This window comes from Geotrypetes seraphini, chromosome 3 (genome assembly GCF_902459505.1).
Source record: "Geotrypetes seraphini chromosome 3, aGeoSer1.1, whole genome shotgun sequence".
Taxonomy (NCBI): Eukaryota; Metazoa; Chordata; class Amphibia; order Gymnophiona; family Dermophiidae; genus Geotrypetes; species Geotrypetes seraphini.
In genome coordinates this window covers 218,137,661-218,164,527 of record NC_047086.1, presented here as the reverse complement: position 1 = coordinate 218,164,527, position 26,867 = coordinate 218,137,661, and the positions used below count along the sequence as shown (strand labels likewise).

General features: G+C 47.3%; 1 protein-coding gene across 1 annotated transcript in view; it reads left to right on the top strand.

Moving 5' to 3' along the window:
- The window catches only part of KCNH3 (potassium voltage-gated channel subfamily H member 3), a 118,523-nt gene that overhangs the window by 28,176 nt on the left and 63,480 nt on the right, over positions 1-26,867 (top strand). The window contains exon 5 of the mRNA XM_033937814.1: positions 20,323-20,447. Within this exon, the coding sequence (XP_033793705.1) occupies positions 20,323-20,447 (125 nt within the window). The remainder of the gene's footprint in view (positions 1-20,322; positions 20,448-26,867) is intronic.

Sequence of the window (26,867 nt, the reverse complement as noted above, 5' to 3'; positions counted from 1 at the left end):
CTTCCCTCGTGGAGGTGGAGTGTCCCGTACTCCAGTCTATCCCCGGGTAGTTGAAGTCCCCCATCACTGTTACACTTCCAGTCCTGCATTCCTGTCTCAGTTCTGCTTCCAAGTCTTGTCCTATTGTTTCTGACGCACCAGGCGGGCGATAATACAGCCCCAGCTTTATGTCTGCACTCTTCTTTCCCGGCAATTTGACCCATAGCGATTCTAGCTCCTCTGCCTTTGTTGCCGTATCGATCCCAATCGAGTAGATATAGTCCTTTATATACAGCGCTATGCCTCCCCCCTTCTTGTGGGTCCTGTCCCTCCTGTAGAGCTTGTACCCTGGCAGCGCCACATCCCATTGATTTTCCTCTGTCCACCAGGTTTCTGTAATTCCTATTATATCCAGGTCCTCCCCCTTGGCCATGACTTCCAGTTCACCCATCTTAGCCATGAGGCTTCTTGCATTTGCGTATAAGCACTGTAGGTCCCGGTGTTTGTCCTCCACCTCTGCCTTTACCTGGGCCGCCTTCCCTTGGGTCTCGGGCCGTTTTCCCGCTCCCGGTGCCTCTGCTGTGCCCTCCGCCTTTACCCTCGCAACTCTCTTCCTCCCCATGTCCCCTCCACCCCACCTCCCCGCTTTTCCTCGGGGAGTACCAGCCCCCTCCTGTGCTATCATCCCCTGGCCCTTGGTTTGTTCCCCCTTGCCTTGTGTCTCCCCTTTGCCCTGTGGCTCCGCCTTATTGCCTTCTGTTTGCACCCTGGTGCCATCTTGTCCTCCTGAATCCCCTGTTTTCCCCTTCCCCTTAGACTTCTCCCAGCAAGTTTCTGTTACCTGGTGCTTCCCTCGCTGTCTGATCGCGAGTTCCATTGGACCCCCGTCCTCCTCCCTGCAGTCAGCCCATTCAGCATCTTTTCTTGATACTGCTGTCCGAAGCGTCATCAGGTCAGCTGTTTCGCCTAGATCGCTTTTTCGAGGCTCCATCCCTTTTTCCCACCGATAACCACTGTAACCGCCAATTCTTTACCAATTCTTTGGATTAATTTGATGCATATGCTTTATTTTAATATAGGGTTCTTAGGAGGTTCTGGGCCTATAGTGTCTGACTATGCTGTTCATGGACTGTACATTATTACAGTATTCTGTTGTGCTTCACCTAGAGCCAGCTCAAGGTGGATTACAAGAAACAAATAAACATACAAATCAATCATCAAAACTAGCAGGATGATATTAATAAATCACAATGTCACAGTAATAATAAAGATTACTTTTTGTTATAGGTTAAGCAAACAGTGAACAGCTACAAAATTCTTAGAAAGGCAGGATAATAAAATTCTGAGTATTACCATTGCAGTCAGACATTCAAGAGACGTAAAACTGAATGTGCACTAACCTAGCCCTAAAGCTATAAGGTAAACACAGCCTTATTTAATTTTTAGACTGCTCTCATCGAAGTGTAAAGAGATCTAAGGCAGAATTATTTATGGAATCTCAAGCAACAGGAAGTTTACTTCTTAAATACCGTTGTACTGAGCTGAGACATACACCTGGGAAAGAGAAAAGCACTTGGCTCAAAACAGCAATACGTGTTAATACGTGGACAGCGGTGGCTGGAAAGCCAGGACAAAAGCCAAAGCCACTCAAGAAAAGTGAAAACCCAGGCTCAAAGTCGAGTCTTTGTTCTTAGTTGTCTTTTTAAGTTCTTGGGATTTATCAGTCCTGTGTGTGGCAGGAATCTGGAAGCACTCTGACTGACTGTACCAGAGAGGTCACCAGCACCAAATGGACCAATCAGCAGTTATCCTTTGTGGTTCAGTTAAGTGCACGGCAGAGAACCAGTTGAGGGAGAAGAATTTACTTCATCGGCCCTTCAAGGTCTCCACAGCAAGGCCTGTACACAGTGTCAGCAATGCTAAATAAAGGAAAATGGCTTCTTTTACAACAGTGGTCTCAAACTCGCGGCCCGCCAGGTACTATTTTGAGGCCCTCGGTATGTTTATCATAATCACAGAAGTAAAATAAAACAGTTTCTTGATCATATGTCTCTTTAGCTATAAATGACAATATTATTATTAAGACTTGGCCAAAAGGAAAGATTTATAAACTATACCTCATGCAAAATTGTCATTTTTTTAATTAGACATTAACTATTTTCCTGCGGCCCTCCAAGTACCTACAAATCCAAAATGTGGCCCTGCAAAGGGTTTGAGTTTGAGACCACTGTTTTACAACATTCCCAGTTGTCACTGTAACAAAAACAAGTCCAGGATTCTTTACCCGCAGAGACTCCATTATAGGGGCCCTTTTACTAAAGTGCTTAGTGCATGCTAAATAGCTCATTTTATGTGAGGAGGGAGGATTTGATATACTGGCTTTCTGTGGTTACAATCAAAGTGGTTTACATATTATATACAGATATTTATTTTGTACCTGGAGCAGGTTAAGTGGCTTGGCCAGAGTCATAAGAAGCCACAATGAGAACTGAACCTGAGTCTCCTGGTTCTCAGGCTACTGCATTAACTGTTAGGCGACTCCTCAACACTTAGGGCTCCTTTTATCAAGGTGCGCTATGGGGGTTAGCGCGTCGGACATTTCATCACACGCTAACCCCTGCGGCACACCAAAAAACTAACGCCTCGTCAATGGAGGCATTAGCGATTAGCGCGGCAGGCGGTTGAATGCGCGGTATTCCGCGCGTTAACCGCCTACAGCAGCTTGATAAAAGGAGCCCTTAGTGAAACTGGCAATGGTTATATGATGAAGACATCATTATGCACGGCGCATTTTTTTTTTTTTTTTTAATTCTTTTGGTATCACTAGAACTACAAACCTAGCAGTAAAAGGGCCCCTTTGGTTCCAGGTTTTGAAGAGCTTCCTCGAAATTGCATCGAGCAGGAGGGCATCCGCGCTTGCCCTCCTGCCTGACGAGAGCAGGCAGTGGGGGCTGGGGCGGGGCTAGGGTGGGATTGGGCGCAGGGCTAGGGCATAGCAGGGCAGAGATGGGTGGAACTGGGCAGGCCTGGGGGGGGCGGGGCTAGAGTTCCGGATTTTACTAAAGTAAAAAATCTGGTAACCCTAACTTTACCAGTTAGTGTCGTTGAAAATGTCCAGTTAGGCACAGATTTTCTAAATGCCGCTGGTATCAGTGGCCACCTAATAAGCGGCCGCCGATCATGTGTCAGTCATGCGACAGCACCATTTAGAGAATTTCACCTCTGGGAAAGATAGGCACCGGAAATATAGGCCAGGATTTTCAAGGCCTACATTTCTGGTGTCTGTCTTTCCCGTGAATTGTGCCTAAGTAGGCGCTTTATGGCGCCTAAATGCCACTTTCAGCGTCAGCCACGCCTGTAGTAGAGCTAGATGCCAGTAGGTGCCTCAGGAAGCACGATTCTTGTGCCTTTAGTTTAGGCGCTTTAAATTTAACGTTAATTGCCATTTCAAACAGCATTTCTGAATTAACATAGGCACTTGTAATTAATAGTTTATTAGAAAACCTGGTGGCATTGACCTATGATACTATATTATTTGGCATCTCAATGAGGGCAAAGAGTCAGATATCTTCAAACAATAATAAGCTTTTGCTTATAATGACAGGGGTTGCCATACCACAAATTACTTGTAAGTGGAAGAACTGCAATAGACTGAATTATAATTTTTGGTGGAACTCATTGGGGTCCTTTTATCAAGCCGTGCTAGTGGGGTTAACGCATCAGGCATTTAATCACGTGCTAACCCCAGATTTTATTTTAAAAAAACATAGGCACTTGTAGGCCGCCTGCCAGCACTTAAGTTTAAGTACCTTTAATAGAATTTCCCTCATAGAACCCAACTCAAAACTGGCTATTTTAGGGGCATTTCAGGGGTGGAGTCGGCACTTGGCCAGTTAAGTGCCAATATTCAACACTTAATCAGTCAAGATAACAGCATAAATAGGACCACATAAAAGTCACCGCTGAATATCGCGTTTACCTCCCCTTTTACAAAACCACGAAAGCGTTTTTTTAGCGGAGGGTGACACGCTGAATGCTTTGTGCTGCTCCCGATGTTCATAGGAACTCTAGGAGAGTCAGGAGCAGTGCAGAGCATTCAGTATACTGGCCTGTGCTAAAAACTGCTTCCGCAGTTTTGTAAAAGGGTAGGGGGGGTTAAGTGACTGTGGGTAAACCCGGTGTCAGGTCAAAAGCGCGCTGGGACAAAGGCGCGAGCAGACAATTGAGCGAAGCGCGGAGGCGCGCGCCAAAGAAAATGAATGTTTTTAGGGAGGGCGTGGGGGGGGAACCCCCCACTTTACTTAATACAGATCGTGCCGCGTTGTGGGGGCGTTGTGGGGGGTTTGGGGGGTTGTAACCCCCCAAATTTTACTGAAAACTTCACTTTTTCCCTGTTTTTAGGGAAAAAGTTAAGTTTACAGTAAAATGTGGGGGGTTACAACCCCCCAAACCCCCACACGCCAGCGCGATTTGTATTAAGTAAACTGGGGGTGCTCCCCAACAAAAAACCCCCGTCGGAGCCCCTAAAAACAGTAATTTTCTTCGGCACGCACCTCCATCTTGCGCTCAGTTGTCAGCGCGCGCCTTTGTCTTCCGCGTTGTTGTCTATGAACCGGTAAACCCAGCTATTTAATGCCGTAGCAGGGTCCAGCATTGAATGGCCATGTACTACATCAACAAGCAGGGGGAACAGGTTCTCTTCCTCTATGTCAAGAAGCCAAGCACATTTGGAACTGGGCCATTCCTTATAACGCATTTCTCAAAGCCATATATGTCCAAGGCAAACAGAATGCCCTAGCCGATGAGCTCAGCAGGTTTCTTTAGCTGCACGAGTGGACTCTCAAATCCCAAGTCCTACACTACATCTTCTCGATGTGGGGGACTCCTCAGATAGACCTGTTTGCGTCTCACCTCACCCACAAGTTACCTCTCTTCTGTTCCAGACACTACTCTCTTAATCGCCTGGAAGCGGATGTATTTCTTCTGGATTGGTCACATAAGTTCCTGTATGCATTTCCGCCAATCCCTCTGGTTCTCAAGACGTTAGTGAAACTCAAACAAGAGTCAGACACCATAATCCTAATAGCTCCTCGGTTGGCCAGACAGTCTTGGTTTTCCTTTCTACTTCAACTGAGTGTTAAGGATCCAATTCCATTACAGATCTTTCCATCTCTACTCACTCAGAGTCAAGGTTCTCTTTTACATCCCAATCTGCAATCTCTGCTCCCTAACAGCTTGGTACCTCTCAACCTGACTTCAACAAACTATAATCTTTCTGACTCAGTACAATCCGTTATAGCTGCTTCCAGAAAGCCTTCTACTCAGCAATGTTTTCAACTCAAATGGACACGCTTCATTTCATGGTGCAATCTCCATCAACTTGATCCCTTCACATCTCCTCATTCTTCAGTATTGGACTACCTTCTCTATTTATCCAACTCTGGACTTAAGACCACTTAGGTTAGAGTTCACCTCAGTGCTATTAGTGCTTACTCTGCGCCTTTCAATAATAAACCATTAGCCTCTCATCCACTTATTTCCCGATTTATGAAAGGACTCTTGAACTCCAAAACTTCACTAAAACTGCCTCCAGTTATCTGGGATCTCAATGTGGTCCTCACCAGTCTGATCAAACTGCTGTTTGAACCATTGGCAACTACTCATCTTAAGTTTCTCACTTGGAAAGTGGTCTTCTTGATCTATGTCACTTCTGCTCGTTGAATGAGCAAACTACAGGCGCTGGTTTGTAATCTACCATTTACAGTATTTCAGCACGATAAAGTGGTTCTCAGAACTCACCCTAAATGCCTTCCCAAAGTTGTTACAGAATTTCACCTGAATCTACCCATGGTGCTATCTGTATTCTTTCCAAAGCCTCATTCTCATCCTGAAGAAACAGCTCTTCACACATTGGACTGTAAACGTGCCTTGACTTATTATATACAAAGAACTAAGCCACAGATCTTTGCCTCAGCTGTTCATCTCTTTTGATCCTAACAGGATGGGTCTGCCTATAACCAAATAAACTATTTCCACATGGTTAGCAGCCTGCATTTCCTTTTGTAATGCTCAGGCTGGGCTGAGGCTCGAGGGACGTGTTCCAACACACAAGGTTGGAGCTATGGCAGCATCAGCGGCTTTTTTGCATTCCACTCACATTGAAGATATTTGTAAAACTGCTACTTGATCCTCAGTACACATATTTACATCTACTACTGTCTAGAATCCTATTCCAGATGAGATGGTCGTTTCGGTCAAGCAGTTTTACAGAATTGATTTTATTAACTTTATTGGTTTCTTCATTTTTCCTCCTAATGGCTGGCCAACTCTCCCACCATCCCGTTCAGTAAGCCAGGAAGACCCACATGTGAGAATATGCTGCCTGCTTGTCCAAGGATAAAGCACAGTTACTTACTGTAACAGGTGTTATCCAGGGACATCAGGCAGATATTATCACATCCCTCCTATCTCCCCTGGTTGGCTTTTTAGCTTGCTTATGCAACTGCAAAACCGTGAGCCGACGTTGGGCGAAAAGGCACTCAGGCGTGTGTGGTGTGAGCAGTCTCAAAGCTTCTTAAGTTTAAAGTGACAGTACACTTTTACCACTGTCCATACCAGACTCCATGGATGATGTCACCCACATGTGAAAATATCTGCCTGCTGCCCCAGATAGCACCTGTTAGAGTAAGTAACTGTGCTTTCTGTACATTTGGGCAGAAGGAGATTGCCATTTCTTCCATGACATTAAGAACATAAGAATTGCCGCTGCTGGGTCAAAAAGATATAAAAGGATGGAGTCGGTCAAGAGGAAGGCGTATGGGGACAGACTTAAAGATCTCAATCTGTATACTTTGGAGGAAAGGTGGGAGAGGGGAGATATGATAGAGATGTTTAAATACCTACATAATGTAAATGCGCATGAGTCGAGTCTCTTTCACTTGAAAGAAAACTCTGTTAAGCGGTAATAGGCTCCGGAGTAATCTAAGGAAATACTTTTTTACAGAAAGGATGGTAGATGCATGGAACTGTCTCCCGGAAGAGGTGGTGGAGACAGAGACTGTGTCTGAATTCAAAAGGGCCTGGGATAGGCACATGGGATCTCTCGGAGAAAGAGATAATGGTTCTTTCGGATGGGCAGACTGGATGGGCCATTTGGCCTTTATCTGCCATCATGTTTCTATGTTTCTAAGTCCCATTTTATGCAATGAGACCTACTGTAGTTACTAATAACCACTGGGATTAACAATAAAATGACACATCTTAACAGTAACTCACATTAATAACTCCCCTTCCCTCCGAGCTGGAAGCCCTTCAATTGACCACCATAACACCATGCTTCTTTCCTGCCCAAATAGAATCAGTATCTCAGATCCAGCTCTGAGCCCAGAGTCATTCAAACTCTCCTGGGTTCTGTGATTGCAATGCCGACTCTACCTATCAGCATCCCTGTAATCTTTAATGCTAAAATCAGTCCAGGTCATCATTACCATAAAGATATTAAGTTCACTGTCTTTTTTTGGCCTGGTTACTGGTGGGGAGCAAAGTGCAGTATTGAGGGAGCCAAAAGGTAAAGAGAAGGGATGGGGTCAGTTGGGAACCGAAAAGTGAGTACAAAGTGGGGATAGATCTTGGAATGGCAAGAGAGAAGGAAGTGAGTGGCGAAAAAAGGGGATGTTGGGGCCAGGAAAACATTGGGGCTATAAAGAAAAGAGTATTGGGTGAAAGAAGAGAAGAGAGAAAGGGATAGGGTTTGGTGGGATGGAAAGAGGGGAGTAGGAGGCATAGGCATCGGAACGGGGGAGGCCTCAGGGGCCATGGCCTCCCATAAGATTTTTGATCATTGATCGTTGTCCGCCCTCACTCCCATCTCCCGGCAGCCGCCGCACAACGTAAAACAGCAGGCCTGCCCCGGAACCCTTCATTCTACTTCCGGGAGCAGGCCTTGCTCATGGACACTGCACGACGGCTGCCCAAAGATTTAAAACTAAAGCACTGGGAGGAGGTGGATGGGGGACTCGGGAGCTGCTGAGAGGTTGTACACTAGGGCGGAGCTCCTGGGTACCCCCCCAAACAAAGCAGTGTTCTGCTGCCTATGGGAGGGGTGGTAGGTAGAATGAAGGGCTATGGGGCAGAAGAAGGGAAGAATAAAGAGATGGGGCAGAGAGAACAGTGTGGGCTAGAGGTCAGGATAGGAAGAGAGGGAGTGTGGCAACCGGAGAGGGAGAGAACGTGGAGGTGAGTATGAGGGTGAAGGAAGAGAGGCAAGATAAAGAGGCAGCAGAATAAGACAGAGGGGAGTATGGGGTGGATGGGAGACAAGAGAAGGGTAAAACACAAGGGTGAGACAGAGGAGGAAGCTGTTGAGTAGATTCTATAAGAAGGCACCTACATTGAGGAAGCCTAGTGATGTCTAACAAATTCGCACGGAACCTAAACTGATCATGTCATTGAGGTTAAGTTTTGTTTATTTTTTTTTTTTAAAGTAAAAATTAATTAAAAGTTTCAAGTGGAACTCGGAGCAGCACCTAGCAATGCCTAAATTGAGGCACCTACCTGCGCTTAACGATGCCTACCTGAAAAGTTGGCGTGGTTAGGGGTGGAAAATAGGTGTGGTTAATTTAGGTGTAGCTAGGCATCAGTAAATTAGGCCAGGAAAACTCTGGCCTAATATACAGCGACGCTTAAGCACACCTAGATGCTGCTAGGCGTGATTCTATGAAGGACACCTAGTGGTTGATTGACAACTGTGCAGAGTGGCACCTACAACATAGACCTGCTTAGGCGTCCTTTATAGAATCAGACCCAGTAAGCATGAAGAAAGGGGATTGCGAAAGAACGCAGGTGGTGTTTTTGTGGGGGCACAAGGTGTTCTTGTGGGACCCTTTAACTCTCTTGTCTCTGTGAGAAGTGAAAACTGTTATGCTGGGCCTGCTGAACCCCCCCCCCCCCCACCCACACACTTGATTTTGTTTAGGGATGGAAGATTTTGCTTTGTAGTCACCGAGCCCCTGCTATTGTTTACGTGAGGGTAGAAGGTGTTATATTGAGACTGCCAAGCCTCTCTTGGGGGGGAGGTTTCTCTTGGAGTGGGAGGTATGGTGTTGTGTTTGCCAAGTCCCTCTTACTGGTTTTTGGTGGGTGGAAGGTGTTATGCTGTGGCAGCTGAGAGCTAGATGCAGATATTGTGCATGTGTAAGACACTTACTGTAGAGCATCTGTGCCCATTAAAAAAAAAAAAAAAAGTATAGCAAATGTTATAAATATATTAATTTCAGGGCTTAACTATCAGTAAGACACGTAAGGGAGTGGTCTTGACCAGTCATTTTTTTTCGGATCACTAAAAGTCATCGCTTTTTTTTATGCATCACGAAGCATTGTTAGAGCATCAATCGCTCGGCTAGTTTGCATGGTTTTAGAAAAATAGAAACATAGAAAAAGACGGCAGAAAAGGGCTATAGCCCACCAAGTCTGCCCATTCCAAATACCCGCCCCCCTGATTTTACTCCCTTAGGGATCCCATGTGAATATCCCATTTTCTCTTAAAATCTGACACGCTGTTGGCCTCAATCACCTGCAGTGGGAGTTTGTTCCAATGATCCACTACTCTTTCAGTGAAGAAGTATTTTCTGTAGTCGCTATGGAACTTCCCTCCCCTGCAATAGTAAAGAGCTTATTTGCATGGCTGAGTCGGAGAATGAGCAATTGCGCAAAAAAAACACGCAGTGAGATGTTTTGTACATCAGGTTGAAATATTTGACCGTCGCATAACCAGTCAAAACTGGCTTAGCGACGATCATTAGACAATCGCTGACTTAAGTGCATCTCGCTCTGAGTCTCTTCGGTTGTTCTTGTGAAGGTGAGAAGTGCGCCGGTGTTGCCAAGCCCTTCTTCTTGTTTTTCTTGGAATAGGGGAGAGTGTTGGGTTTGTAGAACCCCTCTTCCCGTTTCTGTGGTGGTGTGGGAGCTGAGCCCCTTCAGCTGTTCCCGTGAGGGTGAAAAGTGTTGTGTTGGTCCTGTTGAACTCCTGTTATTTAGCACACTTGTCGAATCCTCTACAGTTAATGTCACTTCATTGGTTTACTACTACTGTCTATTCTGTCGTGTCCAAACCTATTCGCAAATTTCTTGCTATAACATTTTATTTAACTTCTGAGACTGTGCGACCTTTGAGATTTTACATCTGTTTAAAACTGCGACCAAATCAGCTTGGAACAAGATCGATTTATTCCACGCTACTGACTCCTGATGCAGGCCTTAGCCGAAGCACAAATCATGGAGTCATTGTGTATTATTTTTATTTATTTATTTATTTTAAAAAGTTATACACCATTTAAACCTAAACGGTTTACATATCGTTACATACATAATTCAGTAAGACAAATAAAAACAAACATTAGCATATAATCATCAGAAAATCACATAAAGTGCCCTTCAAAAGAACAGTCGCAAAGATCAGTAACATCGGGATCTGGATAGTCCCATCATGTTGTCCATCTCCCTCTTACTTTTCCTACCCCATATTAATAAAACAACACACCTTATTGTGGTAAATAGCCGCAGCTCTTTATTATATCACAATAACCCATAAATACATTTGCATAAATTAACATCATTAACACATTGAACCTTAATTAACAATGAACCTCAGCAAGCTCCTCCCGAGCTACCCTGTGTAACAGTACCTTTGCCCCCGACCCCGCCACCAACAGCAAGTGTCTGAGGGGTGGCATGACCTCATGCCCCTTTAACCCGGGTCACCTGACCCCAAGGCACGGCTCCCAGCCGGCCCACCGCTCATCGCCGGATGAGCCCCAGCACCCAGTAGCTCGGGAGACCCGCCTCACACACCACGAAGTTCACCACAGGGAGGGAGGGCGGGACAAAAATATGCCTTGGAGGACCTGCAATGAACTCAGTCCTCCAAGGCTCATGCTTAAACTTTAAGTAAAACGCCCCCCTTTTCCTGCACTATCCAATCCCTGCCTCTCCTTTTGGCGCGAACCCCTCCCCTTCTTCCATATAATTCCTTCTAACTGTTCTTCTCTACCAACCCCCCCCCCCCCCCCTTCTTCCCTACCTTGCCTGCAAGCAACACACGGGCCTCCCAGCCCCGTGTTACTCTCCGCCCTTTGAGACCAGCTCTCGGGCTCCTTCTAACATCGGGATCTGGATAGTCCCATCATGTTGTCCATCTCCCTCTTACTTTTCCTACCCCATATTAATAAAACAACACACCTTATTGTGGTAAATAGCCGCAGCTCTTTATTATATCACAATAACCCATAAATACATTTGCATAAATTAACATCATTAACACATTGAACCTTAATTAACAATGAACCTCAGCAAGCTCCTCCCGAGCTACCCTGTGTAACAGTACCTTTGCCCCCGACCCCGCCACCAACAGCAAGTGTCTGAGGGGTGGCATGACCTCATGCCCCTTTAACCCGGGTCACCTGACCCCAAGGCACGGCTCCCAGCCGGCCCACCGCTCATCGCCGGATGAGCCCCAGCACCCAGTAGCTCGGGAGACCCGCCACAGGCCTGTACAAACAGGCCCTCCCCCAAAAGAGCAGCGACTACTACCGAGCACTGAGAAACCTCTCACAACTGGACGCAAAATCATCCAGCAAAAGGTCCCACCCCACATCCGACAAGTGAACCCCATCTGTATGAAACAAACCAAAACAATTAACATCAACCCAATCATGCAGTATCTGCCACCCTCCATGACCAACCACCCATTTCCCAACTTGTCTGTTAAGCTTGGCCAGGCCCCTCGTCCAACGTCGGGACGCTATACGACGTGGACGAGGCACAATGTCAGACCATACGAGCAACACCCCCGGGAACCAATCCCAGACCACCGCAGATCATCCTTGATCCTATTGACCAAGTCCTTTCCCGTCCAGGCATCCACATCATTACCCCCCAAATGGATCAGCAGTATGTCAGGATGACTAGTCCGGGATCGCAGATCCGTCAACAAGACCAACAGCTGACTCCAACGCATCCCACGTTGTCCCCACCAGGAAACACGAAGTCCCAAATGCCCCAGTCCAAGATGACGACCACCTGGGCGGATACCTGCACGTTCGCTAGCCCAGTGGATGAAAGAATGGCCCACGATCCACATAGAATAGGAACGGGAACTGGGAGCTGAAAAGAGAATAAAACAAACAAATCAAACCCCTTACCAATGGGCCTTTATGAAAATCCCATCACTGAGACCCTCGCGCAACAAGGCCCCCAGCACCTGCACCCTCACTACGAATATAACCCCGAAAGGCATTTGAAACCCACCGCCCCAATCTCTGGATGCCCTCCCCAGACATACCAGCCCTGTTAGCACTCGTGGCAGCACCAATCCTGAAGGAATGAGTTCCGAAATCAGCCGGATTCATACCACAACGCACCAACACTAAATTGAGTACCGCCCGAAACTGGTAACGCGTCAAAGGGGCGCCATCAGCATGGACAAACAATATCTGAGTGCTAGAGGGTCGAATGGCTAAGTAACCACGCATCCGCAACACCGGACAAGACAAACAGCCAGACACAGCGTGCAGCACCACCCAATGCCCAACACCACACTGATCAGTCTTAGAGCTAACAATATGCAGCCGTAACACCGAATCCTGCAAAGCCACATGCTGAATCCGAAGTCCCCGTGGGACTCCTCCAGAAGCCGGACCTACGACTAACTCACTAACCCGTAAGGCACCAAAAAAGGCAATGGGAAAAGCCGCCTGAAATAAACAGGCCTCAAAAGACGAGTTGGCAACCTCAGGCAATACCGCCAACAGACGTAAAAGTAACTCATGAGTAACAGGCAACCTCGAGTCACGCTGCTGAGGAAGAACGCGACCTAATGCCCGTAGCAACCGTTGGACCAAAAAACTAGATACTGGGCAAGCCCAACCCAAGGCCCTGCAGAAAAAAGAAAAACCCGCCAATTGACCACGCACAACACCCCGAGAAACCCGCTCCCGAAAAGAAGACAGCACGAAATCCTCCAATAAGGATTCGGCCACATCTCCCGGACACCAACCCCTATCAGCTAAGAAAGCTGCTACCGCCCGAAACCCCGCTGAATAGCGTGACCACGTAGAAGATGCTACAGACATACGGAGCATCGTCCAGACTCCTTCCCGACCAGGCTCCACAAACGCGCTGGCATCCGCGAACCGTCTGCTCGAGCTCCTGGCGCCAGCCGACGAAACTGCAAAAAATTGAAACGAGACAAAGCATCAGCAATGCCATTTTGCAAACCCGGAACATGGCGAGCACGAACAAACAAATTCAACCGCAAACAGCGCAAAACCAACTCCCGCATGAGCGCATTCACCGCCAAACAGCGCGCCGCCTGACGATTAACGACCTCCACAACTCCCAAATTGTCACACCAAAATACCACCCGTCTATTACGCAAAACACCCGCCCAGAGCTCACAAGCCACTATGAGCGGGAACAATTCCAACAAGGTAATATTCTTTGTAACGCCGGCCCGCACCCACTCCTCAGGCCAACGCTCCGCACACCAGTCGCCATTGCAATACAGACCGAAACCAACACCCCCTGCCGCATCTGAAAACAGCTCAAGGTCAACGCTAGAAATCTCAGGTGCCAGCATTGGCACAGTCCCATTAAAATCCCGAAGAAAAACTGACCACATACGCAAATCTGCACGGACACCCACAGGGAGACGCAAAAAATGATGACGATCCCGTACCCCTGCCGTTGAAGCTGCCAACCGACGTGAAAAAGCCCTCCCCATAGGAAGAACTCGACAGGCAAAATTAAGAGACCCCAACAAAGACTGAATCGTATGCAAGGTAGATTTAGGAGCAAGAATCACCTGCTCAATGAGTCCGAGTAATTGACGAACTTTTAACACAGGCAGCCGCGTCACTAACGCCTCTGTGTCCAATTCTATCCCCAAAAACACCAAAGAAGTAACCGGCCCCTCCGATTTGTCACGAGCTAAAGGCACACCAAAATCCTCTGCCAAATCCTCGAAAACCTGCTTAAGACGCTCACAAACCCCACTACTCCCTGCACCAATAAACAAGAAGTCATCCAGATAATGTACAACTGAGTCAACACCCACCTGTTGAACTAAGACCCAATGCAAGAATGAACTGAACATTTCAAAGTAAGCACACGAAATGGAACAGCCCATGGGCAAACACCGGTCATAAAAATACAAACCGTCAAAACGAAAACCCAATAACGGGTAAGCCCGCGGATGAATGGGTAGCAATCGGAATGCCGATTCGATATCCACCTTAGCCAGCAAAGCACCACGTCCGACAGAGACAATAAGCCTCAATGCACTATCCAAAGAGGCATACCGCACAGTGCAAAGATCTTTGGGAATACCGTCATTAACCGACCGACCAACAGGCCGAGACAAGTTATGAATGAGACGATACTGCCCCGGCACTTTCTTAGGAATCACTGCCAGAGGTGAAATTTTCATGCTGGAAAAAGGGGGAACACGATAAGGACCCGCAATGCGCCCCAATCGAATCTCAGCAGACAACTTATCCCACACAATACCACGTAAAGTGGACACCGAAGATGAGTTTTGAACCCGCGCCGCCGACACCTCCCCCAAAAAAGGAATATCAAAACCTTCTGTAAACCCTGCCTCCAAAATATCCGCCACCCTCCGTCGACTATAACTGTGCAACCACGGGCGCATAGCTCCAACCCGAATCGGAGTAGGCACCGCAACCGAAACATCACTTCGCAACTCCCGCAGCTGCTCCACTGACCCGTTTAGGACATTTAACGGCCGCGTGGGATTGACCACAGATGGAGCAGGCGTGACGAAATTTACAGTCGGAGAAGGGACAGTTGGATTTATTAAATTTCCAACACACGTCGGAACCTGCTGAAGGACTCCCCCCCGACCCCCCGCGAAAGGGCCGAACACTCCCAGGACTCCCAAAAGTCCGCACCGGCGCCCCCGATATAGATTTGGAAGCCATATGTGTAAGCCATAGATTCACATCCTGAGAACCCCAAGACATGAAACTATTTTCTTCCATTTTGTCCCTGAAGGCTTCGTCATAGTTCAACCAAGCCCACCCGCCGAAGCGCTGATAGGAATCCAAAATCGAATCCGCATAGGACAACAATAAACCGGCATCCTGTGGATTAGCACGACCCCACACACTCGCTAACCGTAAAAAAGCACGTATCCAATTAATAATGGAACGAGCAACTGGAAAGGGTTTAACCTCCTTCCCGTCCCGCTTAGATTTCCTATGCCGCTTCCTATGGGCTCTACCCTCCATGAGGCGAAAAATATCCAAGCAGGACCGCCGGCGAATTTTCCGCCGCAAGTCCCGAGGAACCTTTTCCCACAATTCAGTAAGTGCCACTAGAGCCGGCGCACCCCGGACTTCCCCTGTAGATGCCTCCCCACTACCCGCACCAGTAGAGTCCACACCTTCTGGAGGCCTAACTTCCACAGAAGAGGCAGACGACGAGCCCGACGAAGAAGACCCAGACGACGAGGAAGACGAACCCCTATGCCGTCGCCTGCGTTTCTTACGCCGCGCCTTCCCCCCACCAGCAACCTGAGCAGGCGCCTTAGTACCTGTAGTAGAAGCTCCCGGAACTCCAGCAGACCCTCCAGAGACGCCTTGGCCAGCAGTCCCCACCACGGAAGAAACATCAGAAGCGAGCACCGAGCCGCCACGAACAGCAACCTCCGGCATCTGGGATGAACTGTGCAGAGAATCCGCAGTGCCCCCGCCAGCAACTGCAGCAGCCCTCAGCGTCGATCCACGCTCCGTAGTAGAACAGCCAGGTCTCACAGTAACTCCAGGACTGCCGACTGCTCCCAATCCATCCGTCTGCACCAGCTGTCCTCCCGGAAGGATACACGCAACCTGTGGAGACCAAGAAACAGAGGCAGGACCAGGAAAACAAAACCCGGGCATACCAACAGGAACACCCCATCCCGCACCATAACCGGCCCCAGGCACCATCCCCAAGGGAATGTTCCCCGGCACTCCACCTCCCCAATGGGAAACCGAAGGCAGCAAACCTCCCCCCGACGAACTAGCTCCCCATGAACCCGCCCCCCAACTCGGAGTCCAACTGCCCGAAAACAAACCAGGGAACGTCCCAGCAGACCCCCCACCAGTACCGGACATAAAACCAGACGCACTGGGAACAGGTATAAATCCAGGTGCACCCATCCCCCGACCCAATCCAAAAACCCCAGGAGACCCACAAGCCTCACCACGACCCCCAGCCAGCAACCCAGTAGAGACAGCGCTTTCACCTAAAACCCCAGAGCAAGAGGGCTCAGAGACAGAGGCTGCAACAGACATGTCCCTGCCCCCAACAGCCGCCTCACTCGCCGAAGCTAAATCTCCCCCCGTCTCCCTGTGCAGCACGTTCCTGCACGAACCATCACCCCTGGCAACCGCTGCAAAAGCCCCGCCCCCCGACTCCTCTAACGAACTGCGGCCGGCCGGAACAGCTCCCAACTCACTGCCCGACGCCCTATTCTTACGGCGGGCCTTCCCCGCCACAGGAAGGAACCCCGAACGAGTCCCCCGGTTGACCCCCGCACCAGCCATGGCTAAAGCCGACATTGCCTCGATCTTGGACCGCCGGACAGGCTGAACACGCTCCTCACCCAAACCCCCACCAACCTGCTCCAGCGGCTCCTCCGCGAACGAGTCCCCAGCTAAGAAGGACACTTCAACTTCCTCCACCTCTCCACGCTCTTCTACCCGACTGGAGGACTCCATAACCGCACCCCCGAATCAGCGAACCAGGACAAAGCTCCGGTAAGGCACAAAAATATGCCTTGGAGGACCTGCAATGAACTCAGTCCTCCAAGGCTCATGCTTAAACTTTAAGTAAAACGCCCCCCTTTTCCTGCACTATCCAATCCCTGCCTCTCCTTTTGGCGCGAACCCCTCCCCTTCTTCCATATAATTCCTTCTAACTGTTCTTCTCTACCAACCCCCCCCCCCCCTTCTTCCCTACCTTGCCTGCAAGCAACACACGGGCCTCCCAGCCCCGTGTTACTCTCCGCCCTTTGAGACCAGCTCTCGGGCTCCTTCTTCCTAGAAAAATGCATTAACAAATAACTGCGTTTTTAATAGTTTTCTGAAATTACCCTTGTCATAACATCTACTTAATTGACTGACAAGTGAGTTCCCTAATTTGACCCCCGCACAGCAAAAGACCATTTTACCTAATAAATTGATCCAATTAAAATCCATTGGTTTTCATCTCCTTCGCTGTGGTACTGTTTACTTGTATTCTACGGAATACCTGTCATATTCTGAGAGATTGGAGAAGCTGGGTCTCTTTTCCCTGGAGAAGAGGAGACTTAGAGGGGATATGATAGAGACTTACAAGATCATGAAGGGCATAGAGAGAGTAGAGAGGGACAGATTCTTCGAACTTTCGAAAAATAAGAGAACAAGAGGGCATTCGGAAAAGTTGAAAGGGGACAGATTCAAAACAAATGCTAGGAAGTTCTTCTTTACCCAACGTGTGGTGGACACCTGGAATGCGCTTCCAGAGGACGTTATAAGGCAGAGTACGGTACTGGGGTTCAAGAAAGGATTGGACAAATTCCTACTGGAAATGGGGATAGAGGGGTATAGATAGAAGATTACTGCATAGGTCCTGGACCTGTTGGGCCGCCGCGTGAGCGGACTGCTGGGCACGATGGACCTCGGGTCTGACCCAGCAGAGGCATTTCTTATGTTCTTATGTTCTTATGATTTGTTGTCTTCTGTTTTTGCCTGTCTACAGACCATTAAGATTTTATCACACTTTTGTGAAAGGGCCCCTTAGCATTGACTTAAAAAGTCTCCATGTAACTCTGTTATCACCAGCGGTGACAGAGGGGGGATTTTATCAATGGGGAAACGTAAGTGGAGGCTGTAATCCTGCCAAAAATTACAGTATACTATGGGGAAAACATCTCTTTCACATTAGCTCTCCCCAAAAAAACAATATCCAGTGCTTCTGGCAGTGGGGGGAGGGAGGAAAAGCTACCTCGGGTATGTATCAATTAACCTTCTGTTCCCAGCTTGTCATCTCCTGGGATTGCTGTCTGTCTGTAACAAATAAAGGGCCCCTTTTATCAAACTGTAGTAGAGCTTTTCACCATGGGCCGGCGAGGTAAACGCCCCGATGCAAATTGAATGAGTGTCGGAGCATTTACCTCGCCAGCCTGTGGTGAAAACATCTACCGCGGTTTGATAAAAGGGGTCCATAAAAAGCTGTCCAAAAGGGGCTGCTGGGTTCCCAGGATTAACTTGATGGTTTGGTGGACATATCCCTTGTGACAACTAAAGAAGCAGCTGATCACCCTGTACCCCTGATCGCCCTGTCACCAATCTTTTGGTTTAAACCCCTCTTTTCAGGCATCCCTCAAGATGTATACAGTGGTACATGAGCTTATACACACGCAATCTGTAAAGATTTTGAATGTCTCCTTCAGATTTCAGCAAACAAAGAAACTCGACTGTTCCACAGTAAAAAAGGAGAAACCAATAAACAAAAAAAAGGTGTGGAGTGGATGTTCTTGTTGCAGATATTTATTTAATTAAACATTTGTAGGTTACAAACTCAACCGTATGAAAAAGCGGCGATGCGGACCCAACACACTCCGTGTTTCAGCTAGAGACGCCTTCCTCGGGGTCCTATAAAGTATGAAGTATATATATATTTAAAATGTATAATATTGCGGAATGCAGTGCAAGATTAAGGGGCTCCTTTTCCAAAGGTGCATTAGCGTTTTGAGCGCACGCACCGGATTAGCGCGCGCTAGCTGAAAAAACGACCGCCTGCTCAAGGGGAGGCGGTAGTGGCTAGCGCGCTCGGCATTTTAGCGCGCGCTGTTCGTAAAAGGAGCCCTAAATGAGTGGAAGGTGAATGGATCTGCAAAAAGACCCATGTGAGCGAGAATGTAAAACAATAATTTGTGAATGTGAAAATGATGAGAATCGAGCTGAATCACAGTGTTGGGTCCGCATCATCGCTTTTTCATGTGGTTGAATTTGTACCCTCAAGTGTTTAATTAAGGGGTCCTTTTATTAAGTCACGCTAATCGCTAAATGCTAAGGCATCCATTATATTCTATGGGCGCCTTAGCATTTAAGCGTGCGCTCAATCAGTTAACGCACCTTAATTAAAGGACCCCTAAATAAACATTTGCATCATGAACATCCATTCCACAGCATTTTTTGCTTTTTGGTTTCTCCTTCAGATTTCATATTCTTTTTTTTTTTTTCCCTGTTTTTAGCATGCCACCTTTTTATAATGATCTTGATCCATTTTTCCTGAAATATATGTTTATTTTCCTTGATCGTTCACTTTTAATTACTTCTCCGCTATTTATTGCCCATTAACTTTTTGGTTTTGTCTTTTAATTTCCACATGTACTCGAATATAAGTCGATCCGAATATAAGTCGAGACCCCCATTTTTCCCCTCAAAAGGAGGAAAAATGGTTGACTCGAATATAAGACAGGGCTTAATATTCAAGTGTCATGCCCTGCCAGGATCTGCACCTAGTGACCTCTCCCTCATACCCTCCCCTGCAAGGCTCTGCACCCAGCCCCCTTCCCTCCCTGCCCTACCAGGCTATGCAGCCAGCCCCCCTCACTACTTGCCAAGCTCTGCACTGCACCCTGTCGTCCCCCCCGTGCCAGGCTCTGCACTGCGGCAGCTATTCTGTTTGCAGCGCAGGGCTGCGTGGGAGCTCAAGAAGCTCACTCCTGTGTGCCTGTGCACCGCGAGCCCCAAGCATCGATCGGCAGTCAAATGAGGTGCACAGGGCAGGAGCGCTGTCCTGCCCATATACCGCTGGACCACCAGGGATAACTAAAAAGGTACTGAGGGGGTAGCAGAAAAGGTACACAGGGGGTAAAAAAAAATGATTTGCATCGGCCGGGCCAGGAGACAGGAGGGATCTCTCCTGTCCCGGCCTATCAGAGGCCTACATCAAGTCAGGGAGGAGGGTCAGGCGATGACCCGAATATAGGACGAGACCCCCGTTTTTGGGCCATTTATTTGGCCCAAAAATCTTGTCCTATAGTCAAGAATATACGGTATTTTATTTCTGATGTTTTCATGGACTTATTTTATTCAATGTGGTTTATTTTTACCTTTCATTCCATGGGCATCTGCATCTCCTCCCTCCCCACCTCCTTTTCATGAATCGGTGACTTATTGGCTATTCTTCCTTTGATCTATGTCTTCCAACAACCCACATTGATTAGGTATGCAGATCTGTATTAAAGTGATGCATGTTTTTGGCATCCTTCTCTTTTATCACATGATTTCACAGGTGGGCGGAGGCAGTATGGCCGGGCAAAGGGATTCAATGCCAACCGCAGAAGAAGTCGAGCTGTCCTGTACCATCTCTCTGGGCACCTTCAAAAACAGAGCAAGACCAAACGCAAGCTGAACAAGGTACCTTGCATGTCAGTAGGAAAAGAGCAGACAAGAGGCGGAAACCTGAGGGTGAGGGATAAAATGGAGCGAAGAAGTGAGAGATATGAAGAGTAACAATGAACCCAAATGAAATATAAACAAAACCCGGCACAAACTTATACATCAGTAGCGTCCTTTCATAAAACTTAAATACAAATGGTTACTGCATCCTGCTGCGTGTCCACATTCATTCGATCAAATTAATTATAGGCATAATAGAGATCCAGGTTTCCAAGTTTCTTTATTCTTTGATATACCGTTTATCAGACAGGGACCTAAACGGTTTACAATAAAACATGTGTTAAAAGAAAATGACAAATAAAAAAATTAATAAAAGAGGAGTGCATGACAAACTGACATACTGGAACAAATAAGAGTAGGAGAGAATTGGTAAGTTAATACAGTACTCCCCCGAAATTCACGGGGGTCCCATTCCAGGAACACCCGCAAATTTCCAAAAGCCACAGATTCGGTTTTGAGTCTGTAAAAAGGCAGGAGAGGACTGCTGGGGTGCCAGCGGGTGCAGTAAATCATACCTGGTATGCTCCGGGGGAGAGAAGAAGAGGAATCGGCTGTGCAGAAGGCTGATTGGCTGACCAGGGGGGAGAGCGGAGAGGAAGAGGAATCGGCTGTGCAGAAGGCTGATTGGCTGACCGGGGTGGGAGAGGAGGAAGAATCGGCTGTTCAGAAGGCTGATTTGCGGACTCATTCTCTGTATTTTCTGACCAGAAGAGGCAGTCAGAAAATACTGCGAATAACTGAGTCCACGAATCACGAATTTGCAGGGGAACACTGTAAATACATCGAGATAAAATAAAAGTGAGGGAAGGGGTGAGAAATATATGGTAGGGTTCGCTTCAAAAGAAGCACTTTTATTTTTAGCAAAGTCCATAGAGGAACTACATGGATTCTATTTGGAAGAAATTAGGTCAGAGGTCGTAGGCATCTTTGAAAAGAAAAGTCTTGAGTTTTGACTTGAATTTGTCGAGAGAGTTTTCGAAGCGGAGATCCAATGGGGGATCTATAAAGAAGTCGTTCAACAGAACCACTCATAGCCACCCATTTCAGCATCAGTCTCCCGCTTTAGAGAAAAAAAAAATGTTTCAAAAATTCATTTTATACAGCTCTTAAATTGAATTAGTCCACTACAGAAGATCTCCATATGCTATAATAATTAATTTGACTGAATGAGTGTGGCCACGCAGTAGGATGCACTAACCTTTTGCATTTAAGTTTTATGAAAGGATGCTATTGATTTATAAGTTTGTGCTGGGTTTTGTTTATATTTCATTGTTTTGGTTTCCCCTGCACTATAAGTTTACTGGACTCATGTAATATTGCCAGACTGAAATGAGGCACAGGCAGTATTCACAGCACTCGGGATATGGGACGAGGGAGAAGCAGGCATTGCTCAGTGGCAGTTCCCACGCAGGGTTCCGGAAGGAGTATTATTGAAGCTTAGCCAGTAGGCAGACATGACAGTTGCCTAGGATAGTAACTTTTGGGTGGTGGTAAAGATCAGCTATAGTCAAAGCAAAATAATAGATATTGATAGCCACACAAACTCACAGAACCAACAGTGTATATACCTTTTACCCATAGGCAACAGAACACTGGGGGGGCCCAGGGGCTCCACCCTAGGCCTCAGCAGAGTCCTGTGGCATGACTTCTCACCAGTTTCTGACTCCCCCACCCACCTCCTCCCAGCACTGTATTTTTAAATCTTTGAGCAGCCGCCGCGCATCGTCAACGAGCAGGCCTGACCCTGGAAGTAGAATGAAGGGTTCCAGGGCAGGCCTACCCATTGACGCTGCACAGCGGCTGCCCAAAGATTTAAAAGTACAGCGCCGGGAAGAGGTGGGAGGGAAGTAGAGCCATAACCGACCGGCGACCACCAATATTTGGGGATGTCATGGCCCCTGTGGCCTCCAAAACCCATGCTTTTACCTGCAAGGGGTGGGGTGATTTTTAAATAGTCCATTTACACAGGTAAATGTCTTTTGGAAACTGCGCTTAATGGGATTAATTTGGTTCAAACACTTCCCGTACATAAAACATGTTTTACATGCAGAAATGGCTATTATAAAGTTGCACGGGCAATTGACAGTGTTCCCACAAACTGAAAAGTACTTTTATGCAGTCAGAACACATAGGCATTCCTTGGGGGTGGCATTTCAGAAGTGTTGGAACAGAGATGCGATTTATTTAGTAACATAGTAAATGAAAGCAGATAAAGACCTGAATGGTCCATCCAGTCTGCCCTTTAGTTATTCTCATTAAAAATACATTAAAAATCTATTTTTTTATATTTCTTGGTCGTAGACTGTAAAGTCCACCTGATATTGTTCCAGGTTCCAAATGCTGAAGTTGCTGTCCAAGCTCATTCCAGCCTATCCAACTATCCTGTTTGCAGGATATCTACCATAAAGTCTGGCCAATAACATCCTCATGTTCCAAGTTAGTGGAGTTCCCATTGATCCCCTCCCCAGCCTATCCTACACCAAACCACCACACATGGGTGGGCGGAAAGGAACTATCCAGATGGGACGAGTCGACACTCTGCTTCCAAGGTAAGGGCACACATAGCAAGCAGTTCTCTAGGAGCCACACAGACTCAGGTGGAAAACGCCTTACAGCGACCTAGCAAACACAATGTGTGGAGGGCCATGTATATTAATGCTCACAGTTTAGGCAATAAAATTCTAGAGCTGGAAACTGAAATAAGGGATGCCAACTTAGACGTGGTGGCAATAACCGAAACATGGTTTACGGACTCACATGGGTGGGATATGACTATACCGGGGTACAATCTACTTCGTCATGACCGAGAGGGTAGGTTAGGTGGTGGGGTAGCACTATACATTAAAGAAGACATCAAAACCACCAGGATCACAGATGTCAAATACACCGGGGAGTCCCTCTGGGTTAACCTGGCAAGAGGTGGCAATAAATGCCTGTATCTTGGTGTGGTATACAGACCCCCAAGACAAATGGAAGACATGGACACGGAATTAATCGAGGACATAGAGAATATCATTCTACGGGGCAACACTGTACTGCTTGAGGACTTCAACATGCCTGATGCAGACTGGAACACATTTTCAGCAACCACCAGTAGCAGCAAGAGGCTTTTGGCCTCCATAAACGGTGCACAACTAAAACAGATGGTAACGGAGCCCACTAGGGCCCAGGCGATCCTTGACCTGGTACTCACCAACGGGGAAAGCGTCTCAGAGGTCTTGGTAGGAGATATGCTAGCCTCCAGCGACCATAACATGGTATGGTTCAACCTTAGGAAAGGATTCCCTAAATCAATCACAAAAACAAAGGTACTTAACTTCCGGGGCACCGCCTTCACACGCATGGGAGATTTCGTCCATCAGACGCTGCAGGACCAAGCAGAGACCGGTAATGTGGAAGCTATGTGGTCGTACCTAAAATCATCCATACACGAAGCTACTAATCGCTACATAAAATCGGTAGACAAACGGCAAAGAAACAATAAACCCCAATGGTTCACTGAGGAGATCTCGCACCTCATTAAGGAGAAGAAAACAGCATTTCTTTCCTACAAACGTACGCAGAGAAGGGAAACTAAAGTAGAATATAAGACCAGGTCCGCAGCGGTCAAAACAGCAGTTAGGGAGGCCAAACTTCGAGTGGAAGAAACTTTGGCAAAAAACATTAAAAAAGGGGACAAATCTTTCTTCAGGTATATTAGTGATAGGAAAAGGAACACAGACGGCATAGTACGCCTTAGAAGACCGGACGGAAACTACGCGGTGGCGGATTCTGAAAAAGCCGAAATACTAAATGAATATTTCTGCTCAGTCTTCACCTGTGAGGCACCGGGACACGGACCACAGTTGAAGGCAAAACAAATTGCGGAAGACCCGTTTCAGAATTTTGAGTTCACACCTGAAGACGTCTACAGCGAGCTGACAAGGCTCAAGGAGAACAAGGCCATGGGACAGGACAATTTACACCCAAGAGTGCTTAGAGAATTGAGAGATGTTCTGGCAGAACCGTTGGCCGTGCTCTTCAATCTCTCACTAAGCACGGGGAAAGTTCCGTTGGACTGGAAAACAGCCAACGTCATTCCTCTGCATAAAAATGGTTGCAAGGCTGAGGCTGCGAACTATAGACTGGTGAGTCTCACTTCAATAGCGTGTAAACTCATGGAAACACTAATTAAGCATAAATTAGATACGGTCTTGAATGAGGGGAATCTCCGGGACCCCAGTCAACATGGATTCACCAAGGGTAGGTCCTGCCAGTCCAATCTTATTAGCTTCTTTGACTGGGTAACAAGAAGGCTGGACTCAGGAGAGTCCTTAGACGTCGTATACCTAGACTTCAGCAAGGCTTTTGACAGCGTCCCACACCGCAGACTGCTGAACAAGATGGAATCGATGGGGTTAGGAGTAACACTAACTGCATGGGTTAAAGATTGGCTAAGTGGCAGACTTCAGAGGGTGATGGTTAACGGTACCCTCTCCAAAACATCGGAAGTGACCAGCGGAGTGCCACAGGGCTCAGTCCTGGGTCCACTCCTCTTCAACATATTCATTAGGGATTTGACTCAAGGGCTTCAAGGTAAGGTAACCTTATTCGCTGATGATGCCAAACTATGCAATATCATAAACGGCTACAATCTGCAGAATACTATGGAACAGGACCTCCGTACTTTAGAAAGTTGGTCCTCTGTCTGGCAGCTGGGCTTCAACGCCAAGAAATGTAAGGTCATGCATCTCAGAAATGGAAATCCATGCAGAACTTACACCTTGAATGGAGAAACTTTGACCAAGACTACAGCAGAACGAGACTTGGGAGTGATCATCAGTGCAGACATGAAGACTGCTACTCAAGTGGAGAAGGCTTCATCTAAGGCACGGCAGATGATGGGTTGCATCAAGAGAAGTTTCGTCAACAGGAAGCCTGAGGTCATGATGCCATTATACAGAGCCATGGTGAGACCTCATCTAGAATACTGTGTGCAATTTTGGAGGCCACATTACCGTAAAGATGTGCTCAGAATTGAGTCGGTTCAGCGGATGGCCACCAGGATGGTCTCGGGGCTAAAGGGTCTCTCGTACGAAGAGAGACTGAACAAATTGCAGCTCTATACTCTCGAGGAGCGTAGGGAGAGGGGAGACATGATTGAGACATTTAAGTACATCACGGGACGGGTCGAGGTGGAAGATGATATCTTTCTTCTCAAAGGACCCTCGAACACAAGAGGACATCCGCTCAAACTCAGGGGAGGGAAGTTTCGTGGAGACGTCAGGAAGTACTTCTTCACGGAACGAGTGATAGAGCATTGGAACAAGCTTCCAGTACAGGTGATCGAGGCCCGCAGTATCCCAGACTTCAAGAACAAATGGGATACCTATGTGGGATCACTACGGGAGTCATACCAATAAATAGAGTCGCTAGGATATAGACTTAATAGAGCAGGTCAGTAGAGTTAAGGGGGCCAGTAGACTTAATAGGGGGTCAATGGTATGGGCAGACTTGATGGGCTGTAGCCCTTATCTGCCGTCATCTTTCTATGTTTCTATGGGAAACAAACCGTACACGTCTGTCCAATATTGGCCTTAGTTCTTTAATTTATCCAATTTGTTTTCTAATTAAAGATCCTCTGTTTATCCCATGCCGTTTCGAATTCCATCACCGTTTTCCTCTCCACCACCTCCCTCAGGAGGACATTCCAGGCATCTACCACCCTCTCATGTGTACACCTGTCTTAGAGCAGATATACATTCAAAAACCCACTTGTGCCATGCTAGGAATGTTTCTGGGAGCCTATTTTATACATGCACATAGACACCTGTATAGCCATTAGAAAGAGACATAAAATGGGTACATTTCTAGAAATATAGTGTTCCCCCGTGAATTCACGGTTTGCAAATCGCGGACTCATTCATTCGCGGTCTGCTCTGACCACCTCTTCCTGTAGTAAAGTCGGGCTATACCAATACTGTATTCTTTTTTTTTTTTTTGGGGGGGGGGGGAAATTTGAATAAACACATTAAAAAAATAGTATGATGTCCAATTATGCATTTTTTTACAAGACCATTCTGAAAAGCATGATGTTGTAATGATGCACAACTTTAGAACTTAATTATCTAAATCTCAAGAGGGAGGGAGCTAGGGATCTGAAAATAAGTCAGAGGGTGCAAGGCTAAAGGCACCCAACCTGCTGATGATCAGAGCTGATCCTAGGGAAGTGGGTCCCGCAGCAATTCAGACTTGAAGAACAGGGCAAAGACTGTCCTAATAGGCTCTCACAGTCTGCCTCTGTATCTCCTGCCTTTGATTGATGTCTCCATTGCACGAACTGCTGTAGCTTCCAGCCACCAGCACTCCCAAGAAATGAGATGTGATGTCGGGCGTTGA